The 27,545-nt window shown below is 41.7% G+C and overlaps 4 protein-coding genes across 5 annotated transcripts; 1 reads left to right on the top strand and 3 right to left on the bottom strand.

Annotated features, from left to right (window-relative positions):
- Positions 1 to 1,110: 1,110 nt before the first annotated feature.
- LOC115582393 (BTB/POZ domain-containing protein KCTD9) lies at positions 1,111 to 9,302 on the bottom strand. Its single transcript, XM_030418354.1, has 12 exons — positions 9,109 to 9,302; positions 8,683 to 8,804; positions 8,546 to 8,589; positions 6,717 to 6,813; positions 6,248 to 6,306; positions 5,999 to 6,127; positions 5,826 to 5,893; positions 5,234 to 5,329; positions 4,997 to 5,146; positions 4,488 to 4,593; positions 4,273 to 4,406; positions 1,111 to 3,640 (listed from the first exon to the last, which is right to left on the bottom strand). The coding sequence occupies exons 1-12, from the start codon at positions 9,154 to 9,156 to the stop codon at positions 3,524 to 3,526; spliced, it is 1,170 nt and encodes a 389-aa protein (XP_030274214.1). The 5' UTR covers positions 9,157 to 9,302; the 3' UTR covers positions 1,111 to 3,523.
- Positions 9,303 to 9,771: 469 nt separating this feature from the next.
- LOC115582396 (ankyrin repeat domain-containing protein 39-like) lies at positions 9,772 to 13,132 on the top strand. The gene is made up of 4 exons (XM_030418360.1): positions 9,772 to 10,180; positions 10,346 to 10,449; positions 11,160 to 11,363; positions 11,451 to 13,132. The coding sequence occupies exons 1-4, from the start codon at positions 10,087 to 10,089 to the stop codon at positions 11,595 to 11,597; spliced, it is 549 nt and encodes a 182-aa protein (XP_030274220.1). The 5' UTR covers positions 9,772 to 10,086; the 3' UTR covers positions 11,598 to 13,132.
- A 122-nt stretch (positions 13,133 to 13,254) lies between these two features.
- On the bottom strand, positions 13,255 to 18,680 carry LOC115582401 (vesicle-associated membrane protein 5-like). Of its 2 annotated transcripts, none has more exons than XM_030418366.1 (3): positions 18,297 to 18,680; positions 15,729 to 15,872; positions 13,255 to 14,024 (listed from the first exon to the last, which is right to left on the bottom strand). In XM_030418366.1, the coding sequence occupies exons 1-3, from the start codon at positions 18,297 to 18,299 to the stop codon at positions 13,878 to 13,880; spliced, it is 294 nt and encodes a 97-aa protein (XP_030274226.1). In that variant the 5' UTR covers positions 18,300 to 18,680; the 3' UTR covers positions 13,255 to 13,877. The 2 variants fall into 2 exon arrangements, with proteins under 2 accessions (XP_030274226.1, XP_030274225.1); XM_030418365.1 differs by having other exon boundaries at positions 15,729 to 15,881; positions 18,297 to 18,616.
- A 6,621-nt stretch (positions 18,681 to 25,301) lies between these two features.
- On the bottom strand, positions 25,302 to 27,510 carry LOC115582070 (vesicle-associated membrane protein 8-like). The gene is made up of 3 exons (XM_030417798.1): positions 27,455 to 27,510; positions 26,718 to 26,885; positions 25,302 to 26,211 (listed from the first exon to the last, which is right to left on the bottom strand). Exons 1-3 carry the CDS (start codon positions 27,482 to 27,484, stop codon positions 26,029 to 26,031), a joined length of 381 nt encoding a protein of 126 aa, XP_030273658.1. The 5' UTR covers positions 27,485 to 27,510; the 3' UTR covers positions 25,302 to 26,028.
- Between the last annotated feature and the right edge of the window lie 35 nt (positions 27,511 to 27,545).

The raw sequence follows: 27,545 nt of genomic DNA, 5'->3' as shown, positions 1-27,545 counted from the left end.
TAAAACTACATTTAAACTTTGCAGAATTATCTATTAGCACTTCCTGTTAGCAGTGAACCTGTGGATGTACAGACAACTATCACTGGATCACTGTGATACTGAAGAAAACTTAAAAACATGATGTTTCTCAGGCAGGTTCTGCACATGTGAGGAGTGTCAATTTAAAGGATTTCTACGCAGATTCAGTCCTCCTCTCCTCTCTCTCCATGTTGATGAAAGTCAGGTGAAGTGTCGTCGTCCACAGAACATTTCTGGAGTTTCACAGCATTCTGCTAAACAACTGAAGCAGCTGGAGACTTGATTTAAAACACAGAAACAACCAAAAAACAACATTAAATTCTCTTAAACCTTGCCGAATTATCTGTTGGCACTTCCTGTTAGCAGTGAACCTGTGGATGTACAGACAACTATCACTGGATCACTGTGATACTGAAGACAACTTAAAAACATGATGTTTCTCAGGCAGGTTCTGCACATGTGAGGAGTGTCAATTTAAAGGATTTCTTCGTAGATTCAGGACAGCGTTGTAGCATTCTGCTAAACAACTGAAGCAGCTCAGGACTTGTTTCAAAGTGTCCAGAAGCTCTGACATCCCACATGGATTTGGTATCCTTCCCTCACATTATGAAGGAGAGGAGACGCCTTCAATCTGCCAGGATTTCAGTTTTCTTGCTTTTGTTTTGGACCTCACTTGGTTTTGGTTACATAGGCTCTGTTTCCAATGGCTGCCAAACAGGCGGCCAGGTTTTAAGTCACACTTACAGATATTTTTAATTTGACTTTCTAGCGGTGTTTGTGCCATGAAGTCTTAGTCATCTTGATCCGTGATCGTGGCGACAGAAAAGGTATTTTAAGCTGATCCAAGATGTTCGGGCATGAGCACAGCGTTGTGACGAGAGAGAAACACAAAATTCAACCTCAACAAAAATAAACTTGCAACATAAAGAATCATCCAGTTCCAACTGTGACGTGTGGTTTTACAGAAATGTACTTATCTTACATTTATTCTGGTGATTGGTTCGTATATCTTCTTTTTCTTCTTTTTTATTTGTTACTTGCTTGTATTTGTGTGTATTGTGCAAAAGAAATAAAGACAACAACGACTTTCTCTTCTTCTTCTTCATAGCAGTTTATTTATAACAGTCATTTATGGAAATAAATTTCCACGGTCGAGTGCAATAATCACAGAGAGGGAGACCGACACGACTCCCCGTCTCAGACACAAACCAACGCTTGCGCCATATTGCATTCAGCGAGATGTATCAAAATAAATAACCGGAGCTCTTCCGTTGATTTTCACCCTCGAGGGGAGAAAAACACGCAACATGATTGCCTTCATCATTCATTCTCACAGGCTGGGTACCTACTATTGAATAGTATTGCATCAGAGCAGCTTTGAGCTACAGCTAGAGAAACTTCACCGTTCGAAGACGAGTAAACGCTCTTCACACATGCAAAAAAACGGACACGCGGTCCAGAAGAGGTGACGGAAACAGCTGACGACACCGGCCTACTCTAACAAGGAACTCTTTTGGTAGTTTTGGAAACAACCGGATTTGATTTACAGAAGATTACAAGCACCAAACAAGTTTTTTTGGTGAAAAGGTACAACATGTTTACAGGATTACATATAAATTGTGCATACAAGTTCAAAGCATGATTAAGTGATATACTTCGATACATGAGAGTTTTTTTCCAGGCAAACACACGTGAGCGACACGTGAAAATGGCTTCGAGTTAAAGGTGTAATCCGTAAAGACATGGCCAGAAGTCAAAGCTCCAGAGCTGTAGGGAGCAGCGTCACCGCTACCTGCTGCACACCTCGCTCTGTGTTGCTGCTGCTATCTTTGGCTGTAGCTCAGTTAGCCTCCCGAGACGAGACGACGACAGCAGTGAAACATTTTCACATCGTCGAACGGACTCTGTCGCTTTTTATTTCCCGACCACTACTGGACTTTCTGTGTCGATATGAGGGAGTAGAAATATTTTGATATCGATTCGTCCTCCGATATTCTTCTATACGCCAAATATAAATGTAAATACACTTTTTTTTTTCCAATCACTTGTAACAATGATACGATTTACGTACGTAACCGTGGCAGGAGATTTTAGAGAACTTTAACCTGAAGTTCTGACATCAGTGCACACAAACAGTGTAAAGTTTTATAATTACAAACAACCCCGGGCATCTTTTTCAGAAAAATAATGAAAAGAAAGAAAACGGACAACAAATACGCCACAATACGGATGTTTGAGTGACAGGCTGATGAATCTGTTGGGCTCTAATGTTGAGTTTAAATTAGCTTTGTTTTACGATGAGCTACGTTTGAGAGAAACTTGAATTCAGAAGGTGTTCGGTTGTATTCTTTAGTTTAGTAAGAAAAACAGGTGTACAATTATTTTCTTTCTGGACATTTTTGAAGTTATTTTGTTGACTTATTAGACTAAGAAGGAACTCGACACTTTTACGTCTCCCAGCTGAAACTACGGGGCCGTCACACTTCACCTGCTGAGCTACAAAGTGGCGTTAGGAGACGTGACGGGCCGCGGCTAGCTGGTTAGCATGCTAACTTCAGCAGCCAGACTGATGTTTCTTCACACGTTTGTTCTTTGAAACTGAAATCTGGCCATCTCTCACACGTTGCACCTTTAAAAAGCACATCGCCACCACATTGGATTCTTTTCTCACAATGGAAATCTGTAGAATAATAAATGACAACACATGAACATCACAATATGCAGTGCCACAGTCCAACGCATGCAATCGTGGATCACTCACACACCGGATTAAAAAAAGAGGTAGATTCACAGAGCGCAACACAAGGAAAACTTCTGACGTACACGACAATTCAAAAGTAGGAAAAGGAAACGTCACAGCTGTAAATCATGTATTGCATACCCAAGCTGTGTTTAAAACTAGCCTGTCGCATAGTTCTATTGGTGCACTAACAGCACTTTTAGCCTTTCAGGCTGTGCTATCGTTATGGCTTTGGCTTGCATTGCTTCTTTATAAACACGTTGAATCCAGCAAATTTAAGTTACATATTTAAAGAGGAATATAGAACAACACAGTTACTGTAAGTGACCTTCCTACTTCTGCTACAGCAGCATCCAGCGCAGCTCAGCCGCCTGAACTTCACTGCGCACAGATCATCTGATTATCTGACTCCCATTAACATGTCAAGTAATATAAAGTGAATATAAATTATGTCAAACATGAAATGGATTATAGTCGCACATGTACATAACACGAGGAACATTATTTTGTTTTGGTGGTATACGCAGCGGAACATTTAGGAACAATCCTACCGTACGAACACACAGAGAGACAAACCCTGAAGAGATTCTAGTGCAAGGTATTTAAAGCTAACATAATACAGGTGGAATGCCAGGGATGTGCATACGGCTACCTGCGCTGCAGACAGGTAAAGACAGATCGAAGGTAGGAGAGTATACGGAAGAAGAGGCTGGAGGATGGAGGAGCCAGCTGAGGTCCACACGGGACCGGCAGCTGTGCCGTCAGTTATCTGACGCTCTGCGACATGTGCAGCGGCGTCAGCATCTCCTCGAAGATGGCGCCTTTCACGTTGGAGCCTCTCAGGTTGGCTTCCTGGAGATCGCAGCCGGACAGGTCGCAGTTCTGCGGCAGAGACAAAACAGTCAGACGCAGGAGTTAAAGTGGTTCCTGGAGAACTGTTAACCTCTTTGTTCCACTCAAGCAGAAGTACCAAAACCTGCAGTTCCTTGAATGGCCACTCGAGGCGTCAAAAGGGAGTTAATCCCCACAAAACATAACCAGTTTGTGTCTCTGTATCTATATGTCTTTCTGTGCGGTCAACTAAAGACCACAGAGGAGGACAGACGTCGGTGTTTTGGATTAATGAGCGACTCTGTTAGCGTTAGCAGGAAGCTACTGGAGTCAGCGGGATCCGGAGGAGACAGCACAGAGTTAAAAACTGGATATATTTTCACTTTTGCCTGGCGTAACGAGCCACTGAGGTGCAAACAATCCACTGAAACATCCTGTAATTCTCTTATTTGACTGCTGAATGGAGGGAAATGTACAGAAAAGAGACGGGGGGAAAGAAAAGACCCTGCAGGATTACAAAGAGAAACAGTATCTGAGCTGATGTGATTTACGATCAGGGTGTTTTATTTTGATGCCCTTCCTGTGTCTGACTTCTCTGCTCTGTGCAGCTTGAAGGTGCTACAGTCAAAAATAGACTGTTGACTGTCTGGTGAAGATTATCCCCTCCGTCAGCCGTGACTCACCTCCAGATCCGTCCCTGCTAAAGTGGCTCCCCGCAGGTTACAATTCTTCAGCTTTGCATTTTTCAGAGTGGCCACACGCAGGTTGATGCCCGTCATCTGGCTTCCTTCCATGTCGACGCCTTTCAGATTAGCACCTGATTACAGAAACATTTAGTTACAACGCGGCCACAAAAAAGGTGAAGCTCCCTCTTCTTTGAGTGTGATGATGGATTTACCTTCCAGGTTGGCCTTCAGTCCAGACGGATCTTCAAAGTTGCATCCTTTGAGAGAAGCTCCCTCGGCGTTGGAGCAGAGCATCTTCACCCCTTGTAGGTTAGCACCCTTCAAGAGACAAAGATCACAAGTGACGATGATATCTGGCGACACTCTTTAAGAAAAGTATGCAGAGTTACTAATTGAGGAAAGAACAGACGGCTTGTTCATTTCTTTAACGAGTGAAAGTGGGAGTAGGTGTGTGTGATTGGCACACATGTTTAAGAACAGAAGGGTCCGTCCTCCACACAACTGAGGGGGCAGCCGGTGCGAAGTGACCAAAAAAACACTAAATCTAAAAGTCTTTTGTTCACCAGCAGGAAGGAAAATAACACAAAAACACCACAAACAATATAAACAGAAGAAGGAAATGTTCACTTCCCCACTGTGAGATGTGTGGAGTGCAGTCTGCTGACACTGTACGTGCACATGAATCACTCAGTGACGACCAGAAAACTGTTTTCAGACTCACGTCCAGGTTGGCTCCGGAGAGATCGGCCCGCTCCAGGTTAGAGCAGCACAGGTTGGCGTGCGTCAGGTTGCAGCGGCTCAGATTGGCCATCTTGAAATTGATGTAACGCAAATCCAGTCGGGACAGATCAGCGCCGCTGAAATTAAGACCCTGAAATCACAAAGAGTAAGAGAGATGAAGTTTAATTTAATGTGGTGGAGTGATGACGGTGACTGAAACACTGTGACTCAGCCGTACCTGACAGCGCAGCTCGGACTTCGTGGGTGTCGCCAGGAGAAAACGGACAAACTCTTTGCGGGAGATGGGAGAGTGGTCCTCCGGAGGCTGCGAGTTCTGTTCAGAGAGTAAGAACGTGGTCATGATGCTGTCAAGGGAGTGATCACATTTAATCCTGATCGGTTCAATTAAAACGGCTTGTAAGCAAACCCTGGTGTGGACCGAACAACCGGACTGAGACCGCTTCAAAAGGTCGCTCTTAGTCTGCAACCAGAGATTTGTGAGGCTCAGGAAATGATCTTACAATCGATCTGTCGCCTACAGGCTGTGAATTTATGTCAAATCCTGTAATGGGAACATGTTCGCACGTCAGACTGGGAGCTTTCCCAGATTAATAGGTCAGAAACTGTTCAAACTGCTGTGCTGTATCCCTCTCTGTTCACCCTGTAAATAAAAATGTGCCTCTTATTCTTTGTTATCGCCGCTGTATCTTTCCTCTTAAGTTTAAAATGCTGTTCAGGCCACAGTGTTGTTGTTTGTACGTCTTCCTGGGTGCTTTGTGCGACCAAAAATTATGAAAGTTAAACTGTTTTCCTTCCACAAATCATCTTACCTTGATTGCTACTTCCAGCTGTTCAGCGAGCTGCTCGATTCCAAAGAACCGAGCCTCCTCGAGGACGCCTGGAAGACAGTCAGGACAACGATATTAATCTGTGTTTTTTACATTTCATTTAGTGATCTTCTTCACAGTGATACGGGCAGACGTTCCTATTGTGGATTCCTCACCTCGTATGTTTATGCCTTCATTGATAATGAGCTGGCCGTGTCTCAGGTAGTTGAGGATTGGCTCAAAGTATTCGGGGCTGCGGTCGATCAGGTAAGCTCCGTGCTCGTCCCGCTTGTTCCCCCACACATCTGAAGCAAACGCAGAAGTTAGTAATGAGTTAATAACAAACCCCGTTCAGAGTGACAGCTCACGTGAAGGAATGAGGAACTGCGTCCCGACTGTCGGCCGTCTCTGCAGCCACGACTCACCTTTCTCTCTGAACATGTGAGCGAGCATACTCTCCGGCTCTTTGCTGACCAAAGTGCTCCTGAACACACAAACAGACACATTCAGCAAAGAAGACGATGAACTAAATGTAACTATAACGAAGACAAACTAACCTAAATCTTCAGTGCTATGCCTACTGTGTAAAAAACAGGATTAAAGGGATAATTCAGGCATTTTCAGTGGGGCTGTATGAAGCACAAAGCATTAATGAAGCAGTGATGTGCTGCTGAGGACGGGGAAATGTATTTTGGTTAAAGTCTGCTATATTTAGAATATTTCCACCACTTGCTGCTGCCTGACAGCCGTTATACCGCTCTCTTCTAATCCATCCAATCACAGAACATGGAGGTTGCTGGTCCACCGCAACACAGACCTGACTCTGGATAAGAACCTAACAGAACCCCACCTCACCTCAAAAACCCCTGAACTACTCATTCAGGACACAGATACCTGGTGGTGGTGAAGGGACGACCACCGATATTGAGGGTCAGCCAATCGGTGTGTGCGCCGTGCTGATCGGATGTGACCTTGGCTTCATTTTGAGGGTCTGTGATGTAAAAAAAAAAGAGATGATGATTCGTCGATTGACTGTTTAAGACATTTTATCAAACAAAAATGTCCAAAACTTGCTGGTTGGAGCCTCTTAAATATCAAGATTTCTTCATTTTCTTTGTATACATTTAACTATTAATCAATTAACCCTGGAAATAAATAGACCCTGACCGAAACTAACGATCGACAGATAGATACATATTATGTATGTTTACAGAAATAAAGTATTTTATTCAATACAGTTTGTATTTGATGTTGATTAGTTGTAGGAATACTAGAAATAAATAAAGGATGAAAGGCTGATTTCTTAACTTCTCCCTTTACAGAAACGCACACAACATTTTCAAATAACAAAAATAGTATCAAGTAAAAAACTTTTAAACGGAAACTTAAGTGAAAAGAATGAATTACAAACATCAATCAAAATTAAAAACTAAAATACAGCAGCGTGACAGAAATATCGCGATATTCGATAACGTCTAATATCGTCCCGAACGTAAGTTACATTCCTACTGGTTAATCTACATTTTGACACCAATATAATAAGTTTTACTGCAAATGTATATCAGTTATTGATCACCTTGATTGGTCGACAATGACAGAGGCTGAAACTCCTGCAGGAGTCAATGTCATAATTGATTTTAATTGTTGAGCACTTTGTGAGCTCGCTCTGTGAAAAGCATGATAATATTCGATAATATCTAATATCAGCCTGAACCTAAGTTACATTCCTACTGATTATTCCAAATGTGGACACTTTTACTGCAAATATATATCAGTTATTGATCTCCTTGATAACTTATGATCAGTTTTGCTATTAGTTCTGATAAAACCACAGCAGTCGACGATGACAGAGGCTGAGAATCCTGCAGGAGTCGATGTTATAATTGATTTTACTTGTTGAGCACTTTGTGACCTCACTCTGTGAAAAGTGCTGCACTAAATAAAACTTTTAAACTGAAACTTTAGTGCAAAGGATGAATTGCAAACATGACATGACATTCTACAATATCAGGTGCTGCATGTCCGTCTCTGCTCCTCAGCCAGGTGAGAAATAACAACGTAGTTAATTAAAATTAAAAACCGAAATACAGCAGCATGACAGAAAATATCACGATATTCAATAATATCTAATATCAGCTTCAACCTGAAGTTATAGGTTCCTACTGGTTATCTAAATTGTGACTTTTACTGCAAATATATATCAGTTATTGATCTCCTTGATAACTTATGATCAGTTTTACTATTAGTCCTGATAAAACCGCAGCGGTCGACGATGACAGAGGCTGAGAATCCTGCAGGAGTCGATGTTATCATTGATTTTACTTGTTGAGCACTTTGTGACCTCACTCTGTGAAAAGTGCTGCATTAAATGAAACTTTTAATCAGCCAGGTGAGAAATAACAACGTAGTTAATCAAAATAATGTTTTTTTTTAAAAAATACAGCAGCATGACAGAAAATATCGCGATATTCAATAATATCTAATATCAGCCTGAACCTAAGTTATAGGTTCCTACTGGTTATTCTAAATTGTGACACTTTTACTGCAAATATATCAGTTATTGATCTCCTTGATAACTCATGATCAGTTTTGCTGTTAGTCCTGATAAAACCACAGCGGTCGACGATGACAGAGGCTGAGAATCCTGCAGGAGTCGATGTTATCATTGATTTTATCTGCTGATCTGTAATAAATAAACATTTCCTTTACATAACATCACTCACCAATGAATGGATCTCCCTCTGACACATACAACACGTCATCATCTCTGCAGAAACAACACAGACAAACATGTCACAGGATGAGAGGACAGGCTCCATGACAGCAGCCAGCAACATCCATGACTGTGCTGTGAGCTCACCTTATAAGTGCAATGTCATCTATGAGGCCACCCTTCCCGTTGTACAAACAGGAGGCTTTGATTCCTAACTTATTGCTCGCTACAGATAGTAAATCTGACAAGGTCCCGTACACTGCTACAACCTGAGAGAGAGGGAAACACCACAAATCAGTGGATTCAGCCTGAAACATAAATAGGTCACTGCAGTCTGACACATACATGATTAATGAGCCCATTCAAGGCTGAGCTAACATGTATAAAACGCCACAAAGACTGACATTCACTCCACATCAGTATTATTAATAACATAATAAAGTTGTAATGTAACAGTTACAGTGGAGGATTAGTGTTAGCTTTAATCAAACACGAATGTTCAGTGGAAAAATCCAGTCATTCTGCGGCCCGAGCTCCCAAACTGAGCAGCTTTTCTTTCCTTTTTTTACCCACCTTGCCATTTTTAGACGTCCCGTTAATAAATAAGGTAACTCTTCTCATACTTTAGGCGCTTTGGTTGGAAGTATTTTGCTACAGTAACTATAATAAGTGACGCCTGCCAGCTAGCTAACACTCGCCTATCGATCAGAGCTGGCTACCGTTAGCTAGCTAGCTGCGTCAGACAACAACACGAGACGAGAAGATGCCTTCAGGAGCAACCGGAAAAAAACGATAATACTAAGTTGCACACCTATACGTATGCTGAAAGTTTAATATCTCAACCCTTTGGCCACATTCACAATTACAGTTATAATTATTTCTATCACCAGCGTATCCTCTACATAAAACGTACTATAAGTAATGTGGGAAAATAACGATTAGCCATAATATATGAAAAACAAAAGAGATTAGCACGTTTTTGATCATATATTTATAAAAAACGAAATCAATAGTTGCAGCGGAGGCTAATTTCTCTTTTTATAAATAATGATGCCATCAGAGCACAAAGTTATATGCTGTCGGTCTTTACCCCAAACAAATCTGGGACAGAAAGTTAAGGAATCTGACAGTCCCTGAAGGGTGCCTCCTGACAGCAGCTCTGCAATTGGTCGAAGCGTTTCAACGTAAGCACGTAAGGCCGCATACGTAATGAGGAGGTCTGGCGAAAACGGTTTAGTCATCCTGAAGTTTTGTCGTTTAGCTGAGAAGAAATGTTTGTTTAAGATATTTCAGCCTTTACATTAATTATTATTAAACATTCGGTTAAAGACTCATCAGCTTCCTAACTTTATTTATTAACTTGTGTGCTGAGTTAGTCCTGTTGGTGGTGGTACGTGAATGCACCACCGTGTTGTCGACTACTCTTTTTTGCCACAGAAGAAGAAGAAGAAACACGGAAGTGTCAGACAGCATGATGATTATTCATAACAACAAGTGTTCAGCTTGAGTTTTGAATCAAACTGGAACTATTTTATCCTTTTTTTAAACATAATGTCGTCTGACGGACACAGCTGTGCGTGCTGCTCCCTGCCTGCCGCCTCTCCCAGCGTTCACCAGACACTGACTGAAATGGATTTTGAACGAGGTTTGCATTCATGTGTCAGACATAAACCACGAGTCTTATAGTTCTGCTCCAAAATCTAAATAGTGCATGTTTTTTTTCTGTCATTAGCTGACTTGATCCTCCTGATCTGACTGATCTGTGTCAGTGCAGCTCAGTGATGATGCTGTGTGTCGTCCCTCTGTGCAGGTATCTGGTCTGCTGCAGTGGATGGAGACCTGCAGAGAGTCACATCTTTACTGCAGAAGGGCACAGACCCGAACCTGAGAGACTCGGCTGGATACACAGCTCTGGTGAGTTTACTGGGAACTGAATACATCACAAAGTATGTTGTCACAAAACACAAATATTTGCAAAAATAATACAGACATGAGAAAATAGTTTTAATTAAAGTACAAGTAACTTGAATATACACATTGCAATTCAGACTGATATTATCACATTTTAGACATTCAGAAGCCTCCAATCTTCGGTTTGACCTTAAAGGACAAGTTTAAAATCCACTCATCACACCACATCATCTCTTCCCTCGTGCTTCTCTTGTAGTCCACAGAACATTTCTGAAGCTTCACAGAAAAACAGAGTTGCAGCATTCTTCTAAACAACTGAAGTAGCTGGAAACGTGTCTAAAGAGGCCCTGAGATCCCAAATTGATGTGTAATTACCTTATTTACACTCTTTGTTAAGCTGAAGTCTTCACTGTAGTTGCTAAGTTAAAAGCGTCAGCGTGCACAACCTTTACTTTGTGTTTGCAGATGGAAATAATGCTTCAAATCAATTTAGTCAGTGGACATTTTATGGATTTTGCTCCAGAAATGTTCTGCAGACTATGAAACCTCCCCTGACTTTCCATCAGCGTGGAGGGAGGAGGTGATGACTAAATTTACATTTTGGGATGAACTGTTCCTTCAGGAGTGAACGTCACATCCATGTAATCTAAACACTGCCTGTCTCTTGTCTTTGCTGTCCACCGTCTGTGTCGTGTGTGTGTGTTTTGTGTCAGCACTATGCAAGTCGCGGTGGTCATCTGGCCGTGTGCACGTTTCTTCTTGAGAGTGGTGCTTGTGCGTCTCCCCAGACACCAGGCGGAGCCACACCGCTCCATCGCTCTGCTTACTGCGGTCATCTGGACGTGGTTCGCCTTCTGCTGCAGCACCGAGCAGACCCCAAGCTCTGTGACGATGACGGATCATCCCCTTTACATAAGGTACAGAGCTGCAATAAGATGATCAAACCCTCCACAGAGACTCTCTGCTAATCATTTACATGTGTGTTGCTGTGTTAAATCGAGCAGGCTGCAGAACGAGGCCATGAGGACGTGTGTCAGCTGCTCCTGGAGAAATGTCCAGCACTCTGCAGCCAGCCGAACAAGAGGCTGCAGCTGCCCCACCAGCTGGCAGCGCAGGCGCATCTGCAGGAGCTCCTAAAACCACCTCGGTGACCAGAGACACTCCGATGTGAAGTCATCCTGTCAGGGCTTTCTGATCCTGTGGCAGCAGGGGGAGCTGTTGTCTGAAGAGCTGGATGTGTTTTTGCCTGCTGACCATGTGAATCAGCTGGCAGCACACACACACACACACACACACACACACACACACACACACACACACACACACACACTGACCTCGTTCCTCTCAGCACACTGCTGGAAAACTAAACAGGCAAACAGTGAAGCTGTTACAGCCAGTAGTAAGACATCGTGGATGGACACCAAAGTCCTGTTTATGCTATTGTACGTGGTTACTTACGATGTATGAATGAAGTTATTAATCATTGCAACAGATTAAATGAGTTTAAAAGGTGTGTTTGTATCATTAGACATGTTTTAAACACTCTGCAGTGCAAACACCGCCTGACATTTTCATTTAGATGCACTGACACTTAATATAGATTCACCCAATAATACATTTTAACTTCTAAGGCCAACAGGAATGATCTTTTCTGTATCATAACTTTAATTTTGAAAAGAAATTACTATGAAAGTCACGAGGATGTGATTTGGGGAGACGATGGAAGCGTCACAGCCTCTGTTTTTACAGCTGAAACACACTTTGTCTTCTTCTGTGGTTACTACACCCTGCCTGAGACCATATACCTTGCTTCCATATGCATTTTCGAGAAATAAAAGTACTTGTCATAATTAACAAAAGCCTCTCGGGGGGTAATAATCAGATTGAAATCTGCTTCGACAAACTCTCAAGTCCACAATGAAATAAAAAAGGGGAAACTGAAGGTGTGTAGAGGAGCTCGGGCTTCAAGAGGTTCAGTTAAGATAAGGTGAAAAGAAAACCTGCAGGCGTCACACTGGTACATATAAGACCTGATGCAGGTGGACTAGATGAGGAGAGACTGTCGATGATCAGACCAACAACTTCCCTCAACTAGAAAGATCAGGAGCAGCAGAGAACTCTCAACAGAGCAGAGTCTCTGGCTGACAGTCTGTTGGGACGAGGTCTGCAGTGAGTCAGGGCAGAAGCAGAATCAGAGCCGGTCTGACCTCACCTCTCTTAAGCCTTCACAAGAAGGACGTCGTCACACCCTGATTGGCTGAGAGGGGAACGCCCAAAGCTGCTTCCACTCATTAATTATGAGCTAGTCTGCAACAGCTGATCTGAATCCACAGTAATCAATACAGAGGAGGTTAAAACTCACTCTAAATTAAAAAAGATAGAAAGTCGTACACGATGAGACTGATTTCAAACTGTCATCAAGCATTTTAACAGACATTAAGAGTCCATGGTTGATTGAACTACGCTGTGATGTCTGCTTAAACTTTCTTTTCCTCTGAATATGTCAGGTGCAATAGTGGCCAGCAGGGGTCACTGTTCTTTATTATCTTCACTTTAACTGCAGATTAACTGTAAATATAATTATGTTCATCTACTGTCCACAGCTCCAGACTCAAACTGTCTCTGAAAGATCACTGGCAATATTCATGTAAAATAAATTAAAACGCTTTTGCGTGTGATTACATCATGTGGTGGTGTGTTCGATGTGATCTTCAGACTGGTCGTTTGAGAAAAACATCATCAAAATATGATCAGTTCAAAACACACGACTGTTTTTCTTTGCACAATTTACAGAACAACACAGACATGTTGGGATACAGAGGCCTTTTTAAGCACAAATATTTTAATTCAAACACAACTTTTGGGGCAGTTTCACTTTTGGCACATGACATTCTCATTTACATCAGTTCATTCTTTCCTATTTGAAGCAATATGCAGCTGCACAATCATCCAGTTTCTCTTCTGTTTCCTCCTCTGATTCTCACCCGATCATCCTGTGAACTGAAGTGACATTAATCCTATCGTAAGGTCAGTGATGGCGTTTATTCTCCGAGTGCTGCTCTTGAACGTGAACCACTGTGTATAAGCGAACAGTACAAAAGTAGCAGCACTAATGATGTTTTAGTTAAAATAATGAAGTCATAGTTTTTTTTATTTACATCTAATCATCATGGGTCATCGGAGACATGACCTTTGAGAAGAAAACAAAGAAACGCAGTGAAGCAGCTGAGTGATCAACGGTACCATATCAACTGAAGACTAATGAAGAGTGAGACCAGAAGGCTCATAAATATCCCTAAAACACAGAAAGACCACAGCCTGAGCAGGTCAGGAGAGACAGCAGAGTCCCACAGCTTCTTCTGGATCGTTCGTCCTCGTCCGCTTCGTGTCTCTCAGCTTTCTTAATTCTCCCTCCCATCTGGAAAAGGGAGCTACCCTCCGACGCTGGCAAAGATAATGAGTCCAATGATGATGACCGCGACCACCACGCCGATGCCGATGAACAACACCTTCATCTTCTTGTTCTCCCATCTTTTCTTTTGCTTCACCTGGTTGGCCGTCTTCTCAAATTTTTTACTCTGTAGGAGAAAACACACACAAAGAGAAGATGTTTCTTAAATAGGTGCGACACTGAACGACTCAAAATCTCGCAGTGAGCAGGACAGAAGTGTTGTGTTTAATATTAAACCAACTATTCGAATTCAAACATTTTTGTCAGACTTCAGCGATGAGGATGGAGACGCCGACGTCTAATGTTTGAACCCTTATTAGATAGACCGCCGTCTAATACTGTTGAAGGAGACCGGTTGTTGTGGGGGACGTTGGGAAGTTAAAGGGATATTCCGGTGTAAGTTTAATCCATGGTCTAAATCACCTGTGAAACTGTGTTAGACTCCCTCTCGAGAGATCAAGTTAGCAGACCGCTAATTTACGGAGTTTTATCAACCTCAGAAACGACCGCACGACAACAATACACTGCAGTAAATGGATCCAAATATAAACCGCCATCAAAAAGCCACAGATAATGCTCAGTACAGCACCAAACTTCAGCAACAGTACAAATAGGGTCTCAGCACATAGTCCGGGGCATCTAACCTCCGCTAGCTTAGCTGGATTTCTATTGTGGAGCTAAAAACAGATTTCAACTCTCCTCCATCAGCTTCCGGGTCGGGGAAGTCCCGACGCGACGATTACCGAGTGCGGTTAGAAATGCTCAATTCTGTTCTTTTACCTGTCCGCTCTCGATAATAACTGTTATAAACTGGCAGGTAAGACACATATGAACTTTGATTGCTTTTCCATGGAGTCATAATCAGACATTTTCATCCATGAGCCGCGGAACTCTGCTGCACTCGGTAATCGACTCGTCGGGACTTCCCGTCAACAGGAAGCTGCTGCAGAAGAGTGGTAAATTTAGTCAGCTTTTCAGTAGAAATCCAGCTAAGCTAGCGGAGGTTAGATCCCCCGGACTATGTGCTGAGACCCTATTTGTACTGTTGCTGAAGTTTGGTGCTGTTCTGAGCATTATTTGTGGCTTTTTGGTGGCGGTTTTATATTTGGATCCATTTACTGCAGTGTATTGTTGTCGTGCGGTCGTTTCTGAGGTTGATAAAACTCCGTAAATTAGCGGTCTGCTAACTTGATCTCTCGAGAGGGAGTCTAACACAGTTTCACGGTGATTTACACCATGGATTAAACTTACACCGGAATATCCCTTTAACGTTAGCTGGCCCAGACACACATGGTGACGTCTAACCTGGAAATGTGATTCTGCTTCTGAGAAGGATTCCGACTCACTGCAAAATCTAAACTCAACATCACCTCGCAGCTTCTTACGACACGACACTGTAAACACTTCACTATAAACACTTCCTCTTCTTGTCGTGTCGTCCGCCTGTTTTTGCTTCTTCGCCTCTCTGAGAACTGCGTGATGTAACACCAGGCAGACGGAGGGGGGGAAATGTGGGAAAGACGTGACCCACTTGTTGACCCCCGGATGGACATTTGCCTCGTGGCACGTCCTGGACTCACTCTGTCGTACCCAGGGAGACCAGCTCCTTTCATTCATCTTAGGAAAACAATAGGAAATACCTCTCTAAAAATAGCACCATAAAACACAATCAGGATGTAAATTGTACATTTGTTTTCCTCTCCAGCTCCACCTAAGGTGTATTTATAGACATCAATATGACATTTCCTCGCTTTAATCCCTAGACGCCTGTGGACAGAGAGTCCGTGTGCTCTTTCACCAGAAACTTCCACAGCGAGCGAGTGTTTGTTACCTTTTCCAGCAGGTCGTCGGCTCGGTTCTCCAGGTCGTCCAGTTTGCCGGATCTCTCTTCGGCCTTGTTCAGGTTGTCAACCATGATGATCGTCACCTCCTCCACGTCCTCCTGGGCCTGCTGCAGGCGGCTCTTCCCATTCTCCTGTCCAGTCAACACACATAACAATATAGTGAGACACGATGTTGGTAAATCCAGTCATTGGGGATTTTTTTATTCACAGGAATTGGTGTGTTCACATTGTTTGAACTTTCCTTTAGAGAGAGACAGACAACCTGGTGGTAAACTCCCAGTGCCAGCCGTTTGTTTCTCCAGACAGACAGGATGCGACGCATTTTTTTGTTTTGGGTGAGCACGGGTCGTTACCACGCTCATTTTTCAGGGCTGAACCCAGAATAGGACTTGTTGAATATCTGCACTGAGCATCATGTCAGGGCGGCACTTCAATGCACGTATTGTAAGTTGCTTTGTAAAAGATGTGACACAAGTTAAAGTAGCTGCAATATTTTAGTCTTCTTGAGCTTCAGAAGGTTTTTTTCTGCACATTTCCACCAATTTAATGCCATTAGTCCCTGCCAGTCGTAGTGAATCCTTCTGAGAGAGTGAACTCGTTGTTTATTCAAACACATCATGCAACATTGTGAAACTGGTACTCTGCATCTCGAGGGAGAAGTGGGCGGCGCGTTCGTGCCCGGAGACCAATTCCAGATTTTAGCCAGCGCCCTCGGTCAGGGGAGCTGACTCGAGGATCAACATATGTGCTAACTGCTACGCCACCGTGGAAGTCGCCTGAGGCTCTGGAGGGAGTTTCATCATGTCTGACAACAAAACAAATATCTCTGCTCAGGCCGGCCTTCAAAACTGTAGTCATGGAGTTTTTTACTGCAAATGAAAATCACTTCCATATATCGGTTTTCAGTCTCCCTGATTTCTAATTATTGGTACTGAAAGAGCCGTATCAGTCGACCCGTTGTCAGAATATCTCTAAAGATCTTGTTGCCTGGACAGAAAAGCTCAAACTATGTCTGTCTGATACGGATCGAGACTGTTTTATAAACACAACCGTCCTGCGAGCAGATTTCAGCAGAAAAAGTCGTCCTACTGTGACGTTTTCAAGTCGATTATAGCACTGAAACTTGACTCTGTTGTAGAAACAGAAACTATTTGGAAATCCTAAAAACAGGTTTTCCCACTTCACGCAGAAAGTTTTCCTGCAGCAGCTGTTTACACGATCGTCTCTGTGGGCTGGGACAGTAAATAAGAACCGCAGACGGTAAGAACCCTGCAGCAGGACGCTGAGAGCAGTTTGACCTCAGAGCGATCCGTCTCCTGACAGGTTCACATCTCCACCTTCACTCTCTGAACCGCGACAGGAAGCGCACCATCTCAGAAGTCGTCACGAACAGGAAACCGACAGACAGAACAAAACAAGGTCACGCTCGGTTTCTCCATCTTATAACTAAATGTCACTTCCTGTTTCTGCGTGTTTTCTGTACACATGTTCTCAGCCGGCTGAGGACAGCAGACTCATTGATGCCCTGTGAGTCCAGTTCTCTCACTTTGGACCAGCCAAATGTAGGTGAACAATAGTCTGTGTTTAAAATTCAGCCGACAGCGACATCTCAACACAGGAAGTGCTGCCCATTCCAGTTCCCCTCCTTGCTTCCTTCCTTCCCTCCCTCCCTCCCTCCCTCCTGCCTGCATTAATGTACCTGGCACATCCAGGGAAACCCCACCCACATGCAGCAGCGTGGTCCTCACAGCGTCGTGTGCTACTCACTGAAAACTGCTCTGCTGTTTCCTCATAATACTAAAAAGAAAATAAATACACCACACAGAGTTTATTCATATTCAAGAAGTGCATGAAGGGTTGCTGTCGAGCGCCAAGAACGAATTCTTGATTCATGACTTAATGGAATAAACTTGAGCGGAGAGCAGCCAGAAGAGATCATCCTTACATGTTTTTTTTTTTATTATAATATTACTTTATGTGCACTCATCTCTCACCTCTTACCTGCTGCTCTCACATTTAAACCTCAACTTGAGTCATTTTATCACAATATTACAATTAACTCACTTCATTCTAACACGTCTGTCAAGTTTATCAGTTTATTTTAGAGGGATTTATTCGATGATCACACGACTTATCCCCAAAATGCTGACACATCCCACAGTAATTACTGACTTATCCAATAATAATAACTCACTTATCTCAAAATAATTACCAGACTTATAACTAATGATCAGACTCATTCCACTCCAACACTTTTAATTGTGTTTGCTTCTATTTTAGAATATAAATACACACGTTTATATTCATGTATTTGAGAATCACCGGAGCAGCTCGTTGTAAACTAAATAAAAACAGGATAATAATATCTCAAACTTGGTGAACAGAAGTTTTAAATTGGTAGTTTTAAAGTTTAAAGCTCTTTGCCCCTCAGTCACCTCCGGGGACTTTACCCCCTCAGTGTGAAGCTCCTCATAGACTCTCTGTAACTCTTCTTATCGATCTGTTCACCTTTATAACAGATCAAATGGACCCGGAGGACTTTGTTGTTGACTCACCATGTCTGTGGCGTCTGGTGCTGTTCGTGTCGAGGCTGTCACCGGATCCAATGCATTTATAGAGCGACTCCAGTCAACTTTAGAAACAGGAAACACAGCAGAGCAGCTCTGCGGTGTTGCAGCTCCCTCGGTGCTCCACCTGCGACGAAACCACCGCAAACTTCTTCTGCAGATCTGTCGTGTGTGTGTGTGTGTGTGTGAGAGTGTGTGTGTGTGTGTGTGACAGAGTTCGGCTGTGAGCGGTCCTGTCACTTTCACTTCTCCGGAGCGGTTCTGCCCTCTCTGCTGGACTCGGAGCTCTCTGTGAGAGGCGTTCAAGGGATTCCCGGAAACCTCACAATTACAAGCAAGGTGAACACGTGACCGCAGCGCAGCTCGCAAAAATTTCCCTATGAACTCCTCTGACGTCACTGTGAACGCCTACAACGGCAATTTGCATAAGGACGTTATAACATAACATCACTATGAACTGCTATAAAGTCCCCGTGGACACCTTAAACATCCAAAATAACACCTATACCGTCCCAGAGGACACCTGTAATGTCCCTATGATAACCTGTAATGTCCCTATGGTAACCTGTAATGTCCCTATAAACACCTGTAATGTCCCTATGATAACCTGTAATGTCACTGTGAACACCTTTAACGTCATTAAATACCTAAACTGTCCCTGTGAACACCTATAATGTTCCCATAAACACCTATAACATCACCATGAACACCTGTTATGTCTCTATGAACACCTATAACGTCCCTATGACGCAACAGACTCATTCAACCTCGCTGCCTTAAAGAACGGTACAGGAAATCATTCCTACCTGGTGCCATCAGACTTTACGACGCTTCACAGCAACGCTCAGGCAATACACTCACATAATTTAAGTGACTTATTACTTAAATCTTACCACTGTAATTAAAAATGCACCTTTCTCTCTTTATCTTGCACCTTCAAATCCACTAAGTTCCATTTTGCTCAGTATTTAATATTTAATATTATTTAATATTTATCTGGAACTGCTAAGCATCTTATTGTATATTGTATATAGTGTTTTAAACTGCGATATTGTACTCTTATTGTATTTTGTATTTCTGATTTTATTGTACCACTGCTATGATGACCTAATTTCCCCTCTGGGATAAATAAAGTTATCTATCTATCTATCTGTCTATCTATGAACACCTGTAATGTCACCATGAACATGCCAAGGGACTACAGGCGAAAATTAGCTTTTTTGCTAACTCTGGCATATTTACATTTTAAGTGTAAACTGAAAATTGATGTGCATTGTCCCTTTTAAATAAACAAATACATAAATACTTATAACATCCCTGTGAACACCTACAGCGTCACTATGAACACCTAGAAACACATTTAAAGTCCCTAAAACACCTTTAATGTCACTATGAACTCCTTTAACTTCACTATAAACACCCATAACGTCCCTGTGAACACCTTTAACGTCCATATGAACTCCTATAACATCCATATGAACTGTTATAATGTCCATATGAACTCCTATAACATCCATATGAACTGTTATAATGGCCATATGAACTCCTATAACATCCATATGAACTGTTATAATGTCCATATGAACACCTCTAACTTCCCCTTAAACTTCCATGACGTCCATATGAACACCTATCCTAATGTTTGTAATGACTGAGATAATAACGTACGTCAAAGTAATGACTTATTTCCAAAAAATGTCTTACTGACCTCAAAATAATATTCATAGATTAGCTTCTAAGTGTCATATTTGTATCATAAAAATGTGTGTTAAATTACCAGGGGCCCCTGAACGCAGCAGCACTCAGACCCTACTGTGACATTTCCTTATCTCCTTCATCCAGCAGGGAAAGTAGAAGGAGCTGCCCAACAGACACATCACAAACATCCTGATGTCTTTATGCTGCTGCTGACAGTCTGAAAGCTTCTCCGGGCTCATCCTCTCTGTATGTCCCTGACCCAAGCACTCAACCGGTCCATTTCTAGTCAGAACATTGTGTGCTGTTGGGTCACTGATGGGTGTTCCCTGCTTGAGATTATAAGAAGGTGGCTGCTGGTCCACCCTTGTGAGAAACATGTGGAATAGTCACATAATATCCTCACAGGGACTGACAGCGAGTCTGTGGCACTAAAAAGTGAAATGATCTTATTGTACTGAATGTCATTTATGTCCTGCAACAGCATTCTGTCATATAATCTTTATTCTTTACTTCTGTATAGTAGGCCTATCCTGTAACTGTGGTTTACTTTAATTGAAAACAGAACAATGGCGTCCTTGTCTTGCTTCAGACTCCTTCTTGATACAGTTCTACATAATGAGGTCCGCTGGGTCATACGGAGACCACTGGGTTTCTTTTTGAAGGACAGCTACAGAACAGCAGGCCGTCAGTCACTTAGACTGAATCATGAGTGCTGCGTTATGATAAGACAGGCAGACAACATAACTCCATTGTGGCTTCAACTACGTCACTCGCAGGGGCAATTAAAATTCTTTCCGACAGTGTTTCGATTCATTCGGTGGCACTTTCGTGCCAAACACAACACCATCAGACAGAACCCATTAACCCCCTCTGATTAGGAAAAGATCTGAACATAACCGAGACATCACGATTATTAGATAGTAGCTGCATGATTGATTCAGAACATCAGTTCCCTTGAATCTGTATCCAAACATGCACACATGAAAAGAGGATGTGGGAAAATCGGGGATCCAGAGCTGAAAAGATTGAAGGTGAAAAAAAACTGGAAACAGGAAGTAATTCATAAATTACTTCCTTAAATCTCACACGGTTATTTTATTGACTCATAATGTGAATTCTCCCTTGTAAAATCGAAATCCCAGAAGTATGAATAAGTGGATATGATACTATCAACCTCTAAACTTAATCAGTTCCCACGCGTCCTTGGGAGATTTTGAATCATATTCTTTGTCCCCACTCACTTTTTATCAGATTATTTTTGCCACATATGTTGTTTTAAGGTTAAACTTTGCCCCACTGGGAGCACTGGGATGCTGGGCAGCGAATGGGGCGAGCCCAGCGGGGAAATGAAACCAAAACTAGATTATATAACATGTCAGTGCTGTATGTGCAGCATGTGATTGGATGTATAAAATGGATTTTCCCCCAGACTGTTTTTATTTAAATTGCGATATATGTCTTAGAAAAGACCTGTATTATTAAAAGTCAATATTGTTTTCCAGCCACATTCCTCGCTGAAGAGTTAAGACTCACTAATTGTGTGAAGTTTGGTGATATCGCTCTTTCATGGTAAAGGCTGGAGAGCTGGGTGGTGCTCCACTCTGTCAACACAGGCCGAATGAACCTTGAATAAACACAACTTATCTAAAAAAAACTGCATTTAATACTCCTGATGATGTGCTGTTATCGAAGGGAAGCAGGAAGGAGCCCGGTCCTTTAACTGCTTCTGTTTCCTGCAACATGTGTTTCTGTCTGAGCCAAAGCTTAGAATACAGACGCCTTATCAAAATCAGTGAGTTTGGAGTGATGACACTGTTTTTCACTGAAGTCAGAAAAAGACACATCATCATTTATCACAAACACACATTATAGTTACAACACTTTTACTACTTCTACAACCATTATCACTAAAACTACTGATACTGCTGTAACATCAGGATGTTGTAGTGAATGAGCTAATATAGAATAGCATAGCATAGCATAGCAAAGTATAGTAAAGTATAGGAAAATTATAGTAAAGTATAGTGTTACTATAGTGTTAATTTAGGATACAAGCAGTAGTAGTAGTATTGTTAGTGTAATCAGTATAGCATAGCATAGCAAAGTATAGTATAGTGTTGGTTATGTATTGGATAGTATTAGTTTTAGTATAGTAGACTGGAGCATAGAAAGTACAGTGTATAGCATAGCATAGTATAGCATAGCATAGCATAGCATAGCATATCATAGTATAGTAAAGCATAGCATAGCATAGCAAAATATAGTATAGTGTTGGTTATGTATTGGATAGTATTAGTTTTAGTATAGAAAGTAGTATTTAAAGTACAGTGTATAGCATAGCATAGCACAGCATAGCATAGTATAGCAAACTTTAGGAAAATTATAGTATAGTGTTAGTATATTGTTAATTTAGGATACAATTAATACAGTATAGTGTTAGTGTAGTCAGTATAGCATAGCATAGTATAGCATAGCATAGCATAGCATAGCATATCATAGTATAGTAAAGCATAGCATAGCATAGTATAGCATAGCATAGCATAGCATAGCAAAGTATAGTATAGTATAGTATAGTATAGTATAGTATAGCATAGCAAAGTATAGTATAGTATAGTATAGTATAGCATAGCATAGTATAGCATAGCACAATTCAGGAAAATTATAGTAAAGTATAGTGTTAGTGTAATCAGTATAGCATAGCAAAGCAAAGTATAGTATAGTGTTGGTTATGTATTGGATAGTATAAGTTTTAGTATAGTAGACTACAGTATAGAAAGTACAGCATAGCTTAGCATAGCATAATAAAGCATAGCATAGCCTAGGATAGTATAGCATAGCATAGCATAGCATAGCATCGCATAGCATCGCAAAGTATAGTATAGCATAGCATAGCAAAGTTTAGGAAAATTATAGTAAAGTATGAGTTATGTATTGGATAGTATTAGTTTTAGTATAGTAGACTGGAGGAGAGAAAGTACAGTGTATAGCATAGCATAGCATAGCATAGCATAGCATAGCAAAGTTTAGGAAAATTATAGTAAAGTATAGTGTTACTATATTGTTAATTTAGGATACAATTAATAGTAGTAGTATTGTTAGTGTAATCAGTATAGCATAGCATAGCAAAGTATATCATAGTGGTGGTTATGTACTGGATAGTATTAGTTTTAGTATATGGAGTATAGAAAGTACAGTGTATAGCATAGCATAGCATAGCATAGCATAGCAAAGTATAGTATAGCATAGCATAGCAAAGTTTAGGAAAATTATAGTAAAGTATGAGTTATGTATTGGATAGTATTAGTTTTAGTATATTAGACTGGAGGAGAGAAAGTACAGTGTATAGCATAGCATAGCATAGCCTAGCATAGCAAAGTTTAGTATAGTGGTGGTTATGTATTGGATAGTATTAGTTTTAGTATAGTAGACTGGAGTATAGAAAGTGTAGCATAGCATAGCATAGCATAGCATAGCATAGCATAATAAAGCATAGTGTAGCCTAGGATAGCATAGCATTGCAAAGCATTGCAAAGTACAGTAAAGTATAGGATAAGATGGTAAAGTATTTTGTTAGTATAGTGTTGATGTAGGATACTATTAGTATAGTACAGTGTTGTACAGTATATAATTGGATATGAGGGTATAACATAGTATAGTGTAGTGTTAGTATAGAATAATATACTATAGTATAGTATAGGTTATGTATTAGATAGTATTAGTTTTAGTATAGTAGACTAGAGTATAGAAAGTGTAGCATAGCATAGCAAAGTACAGTAAAGTATAGGATAAGATAGTAAAGTATTTTGTTAGTATAGTGTTAATTAGGACACTATTAGTATAGTAGTATAAGATAACTGAGTGTTGACCTTCATCAGCTGTTACTTTCCATCACATTCATTTCACTGTTGCATCATCAAAGTTCTCATAACTCCCTGTAACACATCTGCATGTCATCATGGAGTATTTGTCATTTTGTGACAGAGGCAGCACATGAGAATTTGTCAGGTCAGAGCTCAACCAACAAAAGCCTTCTTCTGGGAAAAGCAGCATGGAAACAAAGAGCACATTGAGCATGCTGGACCAGCCTCCCTCCACTTCGTCGTCCAACAACTCGTCCATGGATGGCAGGCTCACATCCGCATGACTGCAGCCGTCTGAGTCCAGGCTCACTTCCCATCACTAACAAACGAGCTTTCACTGGATTCTTGTTTGTGTTTTTCTAAGAGTCTGTTGTTCCAAAAACCCACCAGGACTTTTGTCACGGGGATGTAAAACATTAATATTTTAGTCACCACTTGTTGACACAACAGCACATTGAATGTGTCGGGACAAAGAGAGGTTCACTGCTGTTGAGTCGACAGCGGAGGCGAGCCTGTTACGACCTGTTCAGCAGCCTGTTTTTCCCTCACCGCAGCTCTTCTACAGGTGACAGTTTGGTTTGAATGCAGTCTGGAATGTTTGATGTGTTTTGTCTCTGAAGTTACTGGAAATAAAAACACATTTAAAGGGATAGTTCACCGTGATGTCACACAGAAGGAGCTGCAGTTAGGATATGTCTTAGATAAAATAATGTGAAGAAATATTTGATAAAAACCCAACGACAGATAAATCAGTCAATAGATTTTAAACGTTTCAAGTATCCTAAACAGATGTTCGCACCAAGAAGGCATTCTGGCAGCTCGCCTCACCAGCTGGGCCTGATTTGTAATATACCCTCTTTTTTTTTACTGCATTCTTCACAGTACTCAAACTAACGTGACCCACTTTTGTTTTTAATGTCTCCCGAGGTTAAGTCCTTTTCCACGGGGTGAACACCTCCACAAAAATGTCGTTGTGGCATTTTGCAGTTGCTTAACCGTGCTGGTTTTGCTTTAACGCCTGTGACTGAACTAAAACAGAAACCAGGCACAAACAGAGGAGCTGCAGGGGAATCCCTGGAGAGCTGAGGAGGAGAGGCTGTGTCTCTGTCTCCATCTTGTGTCAGCTCAACCAACAGCAAAGAAGAATAAATAAACACTTTTATTATATGGAGCATTAAACTGTTAAAGTACATTGAATAACAGAAAATGTAACTTGTAAATTCTGCTAATCGAACAGAAACAAAACAAACCTTCCACACACAGAGACCTGCTGAAGCAGAACAGGAATATTGCATTGAATAAGTCTCTCAAGCACTGTGAAAAAGAGGCAGTGGTGTGTTCAAGGACTGTCTTTTATACTGACTCTTATAGAAAAAGGACAGCACACCAGAGGAACTTTGTGCACTCGTGTGGAGCAGGAACAAAAACACTTGAATCAGACTTTAAAGCGTTTTTATTCAAAACAAAAAAAAAAACCCAACCGATTTGAAGGTCTTCATCAGGACACAAAATGGAGGACAACGATCAAACAAGCATTTTATAAACCTGGCGACAGGTGTCATCCAGTCATGACTGAGTGAATGCAGGTGGTGACATTAATTAATCTGAATTTCTAGTAACTCTGAGGTCCGACAGCAGGAATCACGGCGGCTCTCTAAATGATCTCTCTCAGCTGATCCTCCAGAAGACTAGAAGTGTGGGAACAGACGTGGACCTGAGAGCTGACCTCGCCCAGCTGACCCGGGCCGTGTGTTTATTGATTATCAGAACCAGAGCCACATGTTAAAGTGTGAAGGTCTTGTGCCTCCCAGAGTCCTGCTTGTTTTCCGTCGCAGCAGCTTCACAGCAGCGGGAACGCCGTCTCCGAGCTGGAGTTAGAAAACTGGATCATCGTGATGTTTATTTAAAGAAACTGGACCCAGTGCTGTTCAGGAATCCTCCAGTGGGCTCTCAGAACAGAACCACAGTTAGAATCAATCAGGTTTTTTGTGGATAACTGACTTAACTAACTTTGTAGACGAAATTGTCGCGAATCAAACTGCGTTTTAATCGCTGAGGGGCACCACAAGGTTCTGTCCTCGCTCCCGTTTTATTTATAATCTACTTTAAACTAACATTTTGATATATAACATACATTAAGTGTATGTTTGTGTGTTTATGGTTTAATGGTGGTGGGAGGGGCTATAGAAGTCACGGGGGGCGCTGGTGGGAATGACTCCGGTGGCCAGCAGGACGATGATGACGACGACGATGAGGACGACCACCAGGAGGACCACGATCAGCTTGGCGTTCTTCCACCAGTAGGAGCGAGCCACTTTGTCCGACGTCTTCTTGAACTGATCTGCCTGAGAACGACGAGACAAACTGGTGAAGCAACAAATAGAAAACAGACCTCAAACTCCTCAACGTGTCCCTGCAGAGAACTACAAAAACTACACTGACATTAAAACCCTTGATTGTTTGGCTCACTTGCAAAGCTAAATGGAACACCACCATGAGTAATATCAGTGGCCTGTTTTCCTGCTACGATTAATCAGACTGTTGGCAGGAAGTTGTTCTGCAGGACGTACTTCCTGCGATGATAACATGCAATTACTGAAAGAGTCACGTTTACCGGAATGAATCAAACTTGAACAACAGGTTGGACAGAAAGCAGGAACTTCATCAGCTGTGCAGAAAGTTAATGAGCTTAATCACCCAGCGAGGTGCAGCTGGAACAATGCCTTCATAAAAACATGCTTTAAGTTTAAATCAGGTTCATTTCAGTTCTGAACGTCATGATGATCACAGAGGTTATTGATTAACATCCTCGTTATTTAACAGGTGAGTAAGAATCCACAGAGACACTGACCCCGTCTTTCATTTCCTCCGTCTTGTTGAGGAGGTCGGCCAGGTTTTCGTGTCGCTGTAAGAGTCGGTTTATGTTCCCCTTCAGTGTGTCCATGACTTCATTTATCTGACGGCTCAGGTTCTGTGTTCGGCTCTGTGGTGCCGGTTCTGAGTCCACTCCTCCTCGCTCCTGGGCCGGGGAAACAGAAAAAGTTAAAGTGATGAAAGAGTGACTGCCAGGTTGAGTCAGCAGCACTTCTATATTTCAGAATAACCTTTAATTTACAGACTGTCTCACTGTGACTGCAGAAAGTTCTGGATTATTGTGCTGGATAGTTCCTTCATACTTTTACTCTATTACATTACATTTATGCAGCTCTAGTTACTAGTTACTTTTACATTTGTATTTAATTTTACTTCTTCCTTTTAAAGTTTGGTGCATGATGTGGTTAGCCATAGATTAAACTTCCCAGCAGGATATAAAAACCAGAGCAGAGTTAAAATGTGCGGTGCTTCATCAGATCCATGTTTATTAAATTTAAATCTGAATCATTTTGTTGCTTCTGTTTCGAGTTATTACACATAATTTAATGCTTGTCTACAATAACAAATAAAGTGTCTTATGTCCTCTGAGGGGTTTTAACCTGAAAAATCATCCTATCAAAATAAAACAACAATCCTTTCCTCTCTATATGTCTGTCTCTAATCATAACAGTAAAGCAATAAAATCTTAGAAACACAAGACGACTGTTAACTCACCATGTCCGTCTCGTCTCCTGCTGCGCTCATGCCAAACCTGTCACAAATCTAACGCACCTGAAGCAGCCGCAGAATGGACACTTGAACTTCC

The sequence above is a fragment of the Sparus aurata genome, chromosome 5 (genome assembly GCF_900880675.1).
Source record: "Sparus aurata chromosome 5, fSpaAur1.1, whole genome shotgun sequence".
Classification (NCBI taxonomy): Eukaryota; Metazoa; Chordata; class Actinopteri; order Spariformes; family Sparidae; genus Sparus; species Sparus aurata.
The sequence above is the reverse complement of the archived record's forward strand: the minus strand, read 5'-3'. Positions and strand labels throughout refer to the sequence as shown.

Bases quoted from the DNA above. Each gene is read 5' to 3' on its own strand.
- LOC115582401 (XM_030418365.1), bottom strand. The intron at 14,025-15,728 runs GTAACAAACACT...TTTCTCCTACAG, and splicing joins CCGACGACCTGCTGGAAAAG to AGTAAAAAATTTGAGAAGAC.
- LOC115582393 (XM_030418354.1), bottom strand. From the start codon at position 9,156: ATGAGAAGAGTTACCTTATTTATTAACGGGACGTCTAAAAATGGCAAG. The intron at 8,805-9,108 runs GTGGGTAAAAAA...CCTCTCTCTCAG, and splicing joins GGACGTCTAAAAATGGCAAG to GTTGTAGCAGTGTACGGGAC. The intron at 5,894-5,998 runs GTGAGGAATCCA...ACTGTCTTCCAG, and splicing joins TGAAGGCATAAACATACGAG to GCGTCCTCGAGGAGGCTCGG.
- LOC115582396 (XM_030418360.1), top strand. From the start codon at position 10,087: ATGTCGTCTGACGGACACAGCTGTGCGTGCTGCTCCCTGCCTGCCGCC. The intron at 10,450-11,159 runs GTGAGTTTACTG...GTTTTGTGTCAG, and splicing joins CGGCTGGATACACAGCTCTG to CACTATGCAAGTCGCGGTGG. The intron at 11,364-11,450 runs GTACAGAGCTGC...TAAATCGAGCAG, and splicing joins GATCATCCCCTTTACATAAG to GCTGCAGAACGAGGCCATGA.
- LOC115582070 (XM_030417798.1), bottom strand. From the start codon at position 27,484: ATGAGCGCAGCAGGAGACGAGACGGACATG. The intron at 26,886-27,454 runs GTGAGTTAACAG...TCCCCGGCCCAG, and splicing joins CAGGAGACGAGACGGACATG to GAGCGAGGAGGAGTGGACTC. The intron at 26,212-26,717 runs GTCAGTGTCTCT...CGTCGTTCTCAG, and splicing joins CGGAGGAAATGAAAGACGGG to GCAGATCAGTTCAAGAAGAC.